At 39.8% G+C, this 10,411-nt stretch overlaps 1 protein-coding gene across 1 annotated transcript; it reads left to right on the top strand.

Annotated features, from left to right (window-relative positions):
* Nucleotides 1-6,420: 6,420 nt before the first annotated feature.
* On the top strand, nucleotides 6,421-9,253 carry chrm1b (cholinergic receptor, muscarinic 1b). The gene has a single exon (XM_007261033.3). The coding sequence runs from the start codon at nucleotides 7,373-7,375 to the stop codon at nucleotides 8,888-8,890; it is 1,518 nt and encodes a 505-aa protein (XP_007261095.2). The 5' UTR covers nucleotides 6,421-7,372; the 3' UTR covers nucleotides 8,891-9,253.
* The last annotated feature ends 1,158 nt before the right edge of the window (nucleotides 9,254-10,411 follow it).

Raw genomic sequence — 10,411 nt, 5'->3', positions numbered from 1 at the left:
AACATATTGAGGGGCATCATTAGAAAGTTGAACAAAATCCTATTCGCTTCATTTTTTTCTTAATGTCGGTGTCAATACAATTTGCTGTAGACCACATTCTTTCCAGGGATGAACCTGAACTGACTCATCTCTTGCACCCTTTCATGGCACTCAGGTCAGGCTGGAGAGTGCGGAGGGATACACTGACTCACTGACGCACTGAGCGCCTGCACCTCATCACCAGCGCTCTGGGTTTGAACGCAGTTATTTACCCATGTTATGACAGACTCCTCTGACCTCCAGAGTCTCAGTACAGAGCTGCTGGGGCTCGGCGTAGAGAAGAGCAAACCGCTCTGCCTCTAATGACAGGTTTCATTTGCTGAAATTTTATTTTGTTTGGGTTTATGGACGTAATGTTCTGAAGGCACGTTTTATGAGGGTGGACAAATATGGGAAGAACTGTAAACAGGTACAGGTGTTTCCCAAAGTACAAGATCATGTACGATGGGGGCATCAAATCTATGAGGATTTCTAAAGCTGTGGATGTAAGATGCAGGACAAGGACACATATTACATATTCCACCAAGAGCAGGAAGATCAAGATCCATTTCTAGAGGTAAGTGTGAACAGTATAATATTTCTGTATTCCAAAAAAAAAAAAAAAGCAAAAAACTGAAGTGTGCATGATTTGAATGCTCTACAGGACACATGGAAATAGGTAAAACATGCTTTATTCTAACTGTAATACAGTATCAGTCTGATAGAAGCCAACAACAGAATAACTTTCTATAAAATAAGCCCTTTTGAAAAACAGTGGTTGTGTGAGTGTTTAGATAAAGTGAGTCATAAGTATAAATAGCAGCATCTTCATAAACTAATAGCCTGAACTGAACATCATACACTTGTAAAAACAGTGGAGCCCTTTTAGTGCTAGAGTCCACATAACAAATATATAGGGCCTAATAAATATAAATCAGTACATAACTAAGGGGAAAAGTGTTTATTGCTTATTAAGAACAATTAACCACATAAATGATGAGTTTGACCCTTTTTTTTTCTTTTAATTATATGGCATATACAGTTTATCATATACAGCTCTGGAAAAAAATAAGAGACCACTTCAGTTTCTGAATCAGTTCCTCTGATTTCACTATTTATAGCTATATGTTTGGGTAAAATGAACATTGTTGTTTTATTCTATAGACTGCAGACAGAATTTTTCAGTGCTCAGATGCAAAGAACAGAAAGTTCGGAAACGTAATATTTGGTGGAATAACACTGGTTTTTAATTATAGTTTTCATGTATCTTGACATGTTCTCCTCCACCAGTCTTGCACACTACTTTTGGATAACTTTATGCCACTCCTGGTGCAAAAATTCAAGCAGTTCAGCTTGGTTTGATGGCTTGTGATCATCCATCTTCCTCTTAGTTATATTCCAGAGGTTTTCAATTTGGTAAAATCAAATGAAGTGGTCTCTTTTTCCAGAGCTGTATATCTTAGTTCTCTCAATATTTAGAGAGTACTTATTGAGTACTTGTTAGAAATGTATAATACAATATAACTGGTTTATTACATAACTGTTTTTGTAAAATAAAATGAAATAAAATGTAATCTTCCTCCCTATTAAAATGTTACAATTAAAATTTATTTAGCTATGATTTATTTGTTTATTTAGTAACCATTTAGTATTTAAGTTCACAGCACTACAACTAGGCTGTTCACTGTTTTAAAATACAGGACTTTATTATTCCATTAAGTGAAATTAAATGAATGAAATATCAGCAGATATTCTGAAGTTTGGGAAGTTTTAGTAACCCAAGCAAAAGCCATTTAAAAGGTAATCTAAATAAAATATTTTTTTAATCTTATCTTTTACTGGGTTGGTTTCCTGGACAGGGATTAAAGGAGAACTCCAGTGTGAAATAGACTTATAATAATAACATTTTGGGTCCATTTCCTGAACAGGGATTAAGGCCAGTTCTGAGCTATACAGCACTGTGAATGGAGATTTTCCAAGGGATAATATAGTCTACAACTAAACTTTAAGGAGAAGTCCAGTGTAAAATGATAAAGGGTAGGAACTTTGTTGAATAGACCACATCCATTTACCCCAGCATTCCCAAATAACTTTACCCATGAAAAGAAAGTTATTTTTTACCTTACTGTCAAGCTAAGAGTAGCTCCACACCTCATTGGTAAAATTCTGAGGACCCTGAAATTTAAAACGAGGCAATCAGAACTTTTTTGAACACTTTTTATACACAAATAGTGCTTTTCCATCGATGTGGCACCGTTTTGGTTCGCGAACCTAATTTTAAACAGTTCGCCGTGTTTCCACCAAAAAAAAGTGGGTTCCAGAACCAAAAACGTTCGTTTGCTGAGGGAACCAAAGAACACTGGGTTCCTCAGCGCCATAGACTGTGTATAGCTGGACAGAGCATCGTCTCTTAAAAGTGAAGCCACCACAGGTCGGGCGCCCCCTGCTGTTCGGCTGCAGAAAGCTGTGTAACTCCACACATCCCCATAGGTTTCAATGGCAAAACAGACAACTTATAATCACGTTTTTTTCTAATATACTGTAATTCTGCCTCCATTATTTAAATGCAGCAGCTAGTGTAACCTCTGCTTATACTGTCAAATTTTTATATTCTCACAGAGTTCGTTTTTTAAAACGTTATTCAGCTCTATTCAAAAAAGGTGTGGTTATGGTAAAAGGGCTGCTTATGGGCGGGACCAATAACAGACCGCTCCGCTCTGCAGTCTGTGACCGCGAGGCAGCCCTCAGGGGCGGGGTTATTTAAATGAGTAGGCTGCTCTCCACAGTCTTTCTCCCTCCTCTGGTCTCTACTGCGCAGACTCGGGTATCAGGATCGCCAACATGGCGGAAGATTTTGGCTTCATTTTCATTGAATGTATGGGAACGGAGACACGGCGTCCATCTTTTTTTACAGTCTCTGCTGTGGTCTGCTGTGTTTAAATACTGAAACATAGTATTTACTCTGGATTTGGTGTTCTCCGGAGTTTCAGGATAAACTTGAAGGGAGAACTAGGAAGGAGAAACTCGGTGAACTAGAGGAGGATTTATCTCGGGCAGGATATGTTTGCATGAAAGAGCAAGTGATAAACAAGCTGAAAAAAGCTTAAAAATGGATATTGATATGATGTGCTGAACAGCGTGCTGGGCAGTAGGTCAGCTAACCAGATGACTAGGGCGCTGAATTCGGTCACAGCAGCGGACCAGTGCAGCCCTGGCTCTCCAACTTCGTCCACATCAGCCAATGGTTTCACTAAAACTGGTGGAAAGGCAGTCCGGTTCGCTGAAAAGCACAGCGGTTCTTATAAGTCCGAACGGAATTCTTTTGGTGGAAAAGCACTAGAAGCATCTTCAGGTGGTTCTCCTGGCGCCGCCATCTTGAAATTTAGTCACGATAAGTTAACTGACGAGCCAGATCTGTTGTTTAGTGCTCTTGATTCTGATGTAGACAGTCACCAGATATTTTCAGCAACAGCTGGAATAAATGCATTTTCACACAATTCTTTTTGCAATCTATTTCTTCCTATTCATGTGTGCTTGTCTTTTTAAATCAACTACCTGTGCACTTTTTTTTTTTAATGCCTTGTTTTAAATCCCAGAGCCCTCAAAATAATACCAGTGAATTGTGGAGCTACTTTGAGCTTGTTGTTAAAGGTGCGATTGCAATTTCTTTGCATGTGCAGTGTTGAGCCCCTATTAATAGAATTGTAAGGCTGTTGGGAGCATCAGCTAAAACTGCTATATTTCAGAATGCTGGGGCTATTTGACAAAAGTTCCTACTCATTATCATGTTTTACCACATCCCAGGTCCATTTCACACTGAATTTTCCATTTAAGTCTGATTGTAGACTATATTTTCCTTTTCAAAAATCTCCTTCTACTGTGCTGTCCAGGACTGGGGTCAACTCCTGTTCAGAAAACTGATCGAAAATGTTAAAAAAAAAAAAAAAAAAAAAAAAAGCCCCCTTAGACGTCAGCTGGTCCAAAAGTGTTCTCTATACACCATTAACCTTCATATAATTTAAAATTGCACTCATCAGGGTAAATAAGCTTATTTTGTATAAAGTGAGTTTAGGATTTTAAATGGTTCAAACTAAGAAATGCATGTTAAGCCACAAGATTACATCAATACGCCCGTCGTCAAGAGGACAGAAAACATGATCCATTTGAAAATGTTTAGAATGGCATTAGCTCTAACTCTACTGTGATGAAAGAAGATTTCTGCTTAATAAACTTTTCACAGGGATTTACTTTCACATTTAAACTGTTTCCAAAAGCACAAGCTTATACTCTCAGTAGGAAACTAAAATAATGGAGCTGTTGTTTTCTCATGTGGTCACATTCATCGGGTTTCACACGTTTAAACGTCCCACGTTTAACTGCCATTTTTATCAATTGAATAGCTGCTCTGATGTAACCTCTTTTTTTCCACTGTATGTGGACACATGACAATACACACCTGTCTATAATGTACCTCACTATATGAACGTCACCAGCACCATGAAGCCTGTTTCCCACAGGTGTGCATAGTTATTAAACAGCAACTTATCTCAAAGCTAATGTGGTCGGGTAAACACACGTGTATGGCTCTGTCTGAGTCAACATGGATCCGGTACATCAAACAGAGAGGGTAAACGGAAGATGCTTCATATACTTAATGAGCTTCTACCAATTCATTTGGGAGATGGTTAAAAACGACAAAAAAAAAAAAAAAAAATACTCCCCTTTTAAATCTTTTATTGGGAGAGCTATGGTGCTAAAGCTAAAATGATGGGCAGAGGAAATGGCAAGCTGAAAGAGTGTTGTTTATCTAAAACGAGAGATAGCAGCAGGCTGGGTTTACTGTGTGCTACGGTCTTAAAAATGAGGAGGCCAAAATGGAAGAGGGTCAGTCTCTAGTGATCCTATTTTTATCTGCAATAAATAAAGTTCTGCTCATTTGTTTGAAGAAACGTAAAACATGGAGATTTTCAGCAGATTAACTTAACTATGCAGTTAAAACACTGACATTAAAGAGATGATCAGATATGGATAAATTTTTAAACTAATATTTAAAGTTCTCATTCCACTAAATCCACTTTTTCTTCTTCGTAAAATACTACAGGTCTCTTTGAGTTTTATATTTATGCTGCTTAAGAAACTGTTCTTTAGCCTCACTTGTTTGCAGTAGCTAGTAAAAGAAAATCCTCAGAAAAATGAGCTGATCAGAGAGATATTAGTGTGTCTATGTCAACCATAGACTGTATATATGGTAAGTAAGGACAGGACGTCCCCATTCACTTTCATTATGGGGTTTTAAAGCCACAATATAGCCGAAATGGAAGCTGCCATCTTGCGTGCGCTTGCACAGTAGAGGCAAATTGAAGCCAGAACTGGATCGAAAGAGGTGGGAAGGTGGCCGTGTGACTGTCCAAACACCCCCCCCCTCAATTACTCTTTTCACTTCACCATCATTTTCACCAAACAAGTTACTTAACTTAGCTAACCTGAGTTGGCTAACCGAGTTAACTAGTTAGCTAGCGTTAAGTACCTAACTCTAGGTTAAAAACCTAACGTAGATACTAAAATTAGGGAGAAAAACAAAGTATGAATACTAATGAATTGACGGAGGGAAATGAAGAGAACATTTCTCTGAGGGTCTGTTTCAACAGTTAACTGCTAAGCAAACCATTGCTTTACTTCAGAAGTGTCATTTTTAACAGTAAAATCCAAATGTCAGAAAGATCTGACTGTGAGCTCCACAGCACAACTTGCCCTCAGCTGTCAATCACCACATCAACACACCCCTTTAAATATCAGGGGATAACTCCTATAAAACGTATTGACTGTAAAAGGGGGGGATGGGTGCTTGCAGATGTACAGAACCCAACTTCCAAAAAAAAAATCCTGGATGTGTAATTTTAGATTAAAGATTCCTCCATCTCTCATTCAGTTGAATGGAAATAGGCGGGGATAGAAGCTGTACTGGAGCCAGCCACTAGAGGGCGTTAGTGACCTAGTGGTTCACTTTTCAACCCCTTTCGTGCTGTCCATAATTATATACAGTCTATGACATCAACCTGAAAATTCATGGCCTCGACCACCCCACCACAGGTGGCACCCGGGCTATAGCTAACAGCTCTGTTTACAGCTATCTTGTGTAAGTAACTAAGTTTAAAACATATCTATAAATTTGACAGTGGTGGGAAGGCAGGTAGGTGTTCTTTGCTGTAGTGCTTTTAGCCAATCAGAGGCAATGTATTTGCATATATGAATATTTATGAGCAAGAGCCCAAATCCTGTCTTTCTTGGTTATGTAGGTAAAAAAAAAATAAAATAAAAATCACACACACACCTTAATACCCCCTCCACCAAACTTTACACTTGTAAATTCCAGAGAACATGTCTCCACAGCTCTAAAGTCCAATAGTGGTGAGCTTTACACCACTGTATTGGACACTTTGCATTGTATTTGGTAATGTAAGACTTGGATGGAGCTGCTCAGCCATGGAAACTCCATTAAGAGTTCTTGAGCTTGCTAAAAGAGTTCTTGAGCTTGCCTTAGCATCCACTGACCCAGCTTGATCATTTTATGTAGACCACTTTTTGTGGCTGATCCGCTGTCATTCCTAATTGATACCACTTGGAATATTTAGTAGTGAGGAAATTTCACAATTGGACTTGTTGTACAGGTAGCAGAGTACTATCCCAGTACAGCACTGGAATTTACTAAGCTCCTAAGAGCAACCCATTCTTTCACTATTGTTTGTATAAGCAGTCTGCATGTCTAGGTGCTTAATTTTATACAGCTGGGGCCATTAAAGTGATTGTAACCAGAATTCAATTATTTAGATGGGTGAGTGAACACTTTTGACAATATAGTGTATTTATTCTACTGTGCAATAACAAAACGTTTAAAGCATGTAATTTTCAATCATTTTACCGCATTGGTCATCCTATACAAATAATGCTAATCTTGACAAAAGTAGCTCTACAACTGTCTAATATTTTATATTATTTACTGATGCAGCAGTCAGGTAATTGCCAGCAGGCAGATGCCTTCGAGCCAAGAGGAGCCAACTAAATTTCTGGACATGGTGAATAAAAGACTTCTGTTTTGCAGAGTAAAGTTTTGAATGACATTTGTTATTGTTACGGATTAGTTGATTGCTTTGTCTTAACATTACACTGTTTCATATAATCTTTATCAGTGCACCTACTTATCAAACCTATTTTGTATTTATTTCAGCAGAAGAGTGGGAGAAGAGTGAGGTGCCTTTTACCTGCCAAGGTCATGATGCTAAGGACTAAGCCCCTCACTACTCCTGAATAATGAGCCTTCTCTTCAAGGACTTCATGTTGCATCTTGTTTGGCAGCATGAACCACACCTGCGAACCACAGGCATCCAACAAGACTGCAGATCCACTGGGAGGCCATCCGATTTGGGAGGTGGTTTTAATAGTGCTTGTGACCGGCCCCCTCTCCTTCATTACCATCCTGGGTAACCTCTTGGTGGTCATCTCCTTCCGGGTGAACAGTCAACTGAGAACCATCAGCAACTACTATCTACTGAGTCTGGCTGTCGCTGACCTGATCTTGGGCACAGTGTCGATGAACCTCTACACTGCTTATATCATAAAGGGCCAATGGATGTTGGGACATTTAGCGTGTGATCTGTGGTTAGCGCTGGACTACGTCGCTAGCAATGCTTCCGTTATGAACCTTTTGGTCATCAGCTTCGACCGGTACTTTTCTGTAACAAGGCCACTTACGTATCGAGCCAAGCGGACGCCTAAACGGGCAGCGGTGTTGATTACGCTGGCGTGGGTGGTGTCGTTCGCACTGTGGGCTCCTGCAATCTTGCTTTGGCCACATGTGGATGGGAAACAACCAGGTGAGGAGGACGAGGAGGTCAAAGACTGCTCCATTCCCTTCCTGGCAGTGCCCCCTCTGACCTTTGGGACAGCCATTGCTGCTTTCTACCTCCCTGTTAGCATCATGATCATTCTATACTGGCGGATTTACTGGGAGATTGAGAACAGAGCCAAAGGACTTGCCAAGTTTGTGGGATCTGTTAGCAGCAGTGCGGGAAACTCCATCAAGGAGGACAAGCGGCCAAGTCACCAAAATAGTGCCCAAAGCAGTCTCAACAGCTCCATGGAGAGACATTCTGAGAAACATCAAGGGGTCACCAGAAAAACGTCAGTCGGGTGCTTTCCTGGGCGACAAAAGCAGCTGCCTCTGGTAACAGCGGATGCGTCCATGTTGCCACCACCAGGAGGGGTCGATTACAAAGAGACTTGCAGCAGCAGTCTCTGGAACATTGACGACGAGGATGATGATGGCCCAACCTCTTCATCTACCGAGGAAGAGCATGAGCAAGACCTTAAAGGAATGGCGTCTTCTGCATCAAACCCTGCAGTGATCAAGTTGAAGGATCGGCAAGGTAGATCAGAGGACCAGCAGGAGATTCCAGCTCTAGCTGGGCAAGCCTTCAGTCATCCTCCGCTGAGGAAAGCCAGACCGCTGGACCTCAGCCTCAGCAAGCAGCCCAAAACCAAAAGGCGAATAAACATGATCATCCGAGAAAAGAAAGCGGCACGGACACTCAGTGCCATCCTGTTGGCTTTCATCTTGACTTGGACACCCTACAACATCATGGTCTTGGCCTCTCTTTCATACTGTGTCCCTGAGAAGCTGTGGCAGCTGGGATATTGGCTGTGCTACGTCAACAGCACGGTCAACCCCATGTGCTACGCTTTGTGCAACGAGTCCTTCCGAGCCACCTTTAAAACTCTGCTCCTTTGTCGCAAAGGAGAAGCCAAAATGTGGGAAACGGGCCGCAGAAGTCGCCATGCCTCCGTGAGGCAGAATAAGTCATGTAGCACAGTGTAACGTACTTACTTATAATGTGCACATCACATAATGCAACGTACTAACCTTTTTGTACAATACTGGATAAAAAAAATCAATGTAGAAAGCAAGGATTTACTATGAACAGCTGGGGTGTTACACCTCATGTTAATTTGAAAGGGCTTCAAAACTAAGTGGATACAAATATAAATAAAAGTTCTTCTTTTACTATTAATTTATGGTGGCTTATTCTAGCCTGCAAAGTTTGTATGCCATTAATTCCCAGCTTTAGCATAACATGCCAAGAGACTGGGAATAACTTTCTTGTTTTGACTGTTTGCCAACTATAAATGACAAGGAACGTTTGTATGCTTTGTCGGTTTCCTGAAGCACTGCGATGTTACATTTTTTTTCAGGGTCCTTGTTCAACTTAACAGAGCATTAACTATTTTTTCATCTTTATGCTACAGCAGATCTCTCAGGTCCTACCAACAAATCTGCTGTTTCAGTAAGAAGCAGTCTGTGCCATTTTAAAGACAGAAACAGATGATGACTAAAATAACAGCGGTTCTGCAGCCACTCCACTGTTTCCTATACACGGCTCTTTGTCGCGACATTATTCCACTAAGTAGATTCTTTCCATCAGTGGTATTCCTTGGCCTGCACTACAGCTTTCTCCCTGGCACAAACTCGAGAGAGAATTACGATACTAAAATAAATGACTCTGTAAAACTCTGTCACTGACTGAACACTAACTGAACATTTTGTGGGCATGTGAAATCTCCTGAATATCAATAATGCAAACACTACGGGAAAACATAGGAGGGTCAATGACAAGGATTTTCAACAGGTCAAGTTTTTAAAATAGAAAAAATAAGATTTTTTTTGTAAGTGTACAAACATAAAGAATGATGTGTACAGATTAATGTAAACGTTTTAGATTAGAAGCAATCATTCAGACAAATTGACTGTGGCTTTACAAAAACAAATTCTTATCTTAAAACTTAATATTAAAATAAATGAATTTGAACTTACTTAACATCGATGTAAATGTAAAACATCAATAATTTTCTTAACTGAACTCCCCAGGCTTACTTTGTTCCAGTAAAACTCAAAAATGGAAGAAAAAAAAAAAAAAAAAAAAAAAACATTTCAGCCACAGAAATTAGATTTGATAAAAAAAATAAAAAAAAAAACACAGCTCCAGCCATTATAGGTCGCATTGCATAATAATTTACAACTTTAAATAATAAACTAGAACAGGAAAGTTGGCAAAAAAACTTTACTTTGGCTTGCAAAAGGGCGCTAATGTTGAAAAATTAAAATGGTTGCTAAGCTGTTTCTGTCTGAAATGAAAACTGTGAAGAGTGGTTGCTATGTTGATAACTTTTTTGCTAAATGCTAAAGTCCAAATTTGGCTAAACTTAATAGTGTCCAAAAGCATTTGGATACATGGTTGCTATGGAATTCCTGGTCGGTGCTGTGCTGTTGCTATGGTGGTTGTTAAGGTGTTTTCTGCTGCCTCTCCCCCTCTCAAAAATGTCCTATGGGGAAATCTCCAAG

The sequence above is a fragment of the Astyanax mexicanus genome, chromosome 1 (genome assembly GCF_023375975.1).
Source record: "Astyanax mexicanus isolate ESR-SI-001 chromosome 1, AstMex3_surface, whole genome shotgun sequence".
NCBI classification, from domain to species: domain Eukaryota; kingdom Metazoa; phylum Chordata; class Actinopteri; order Characiformes; family Acestrorhamphidae; genus Astyanax; species Astyanax mexicanus.
The sequence above is the reverse complement of the archived record's forward strand: the minus strand, read 5'-3'. Positions and strand labels throughout refer to the sequence as shown.

Excerpts from the sequence above, each read along its gene's own strand:
- chrm1b (XM_007261033.3), top strand. The coding sequence starts at position 7,373 with ATGAACCACACCTGCGAACCACAGGCATCCAACAAGACTGCAGATCCA.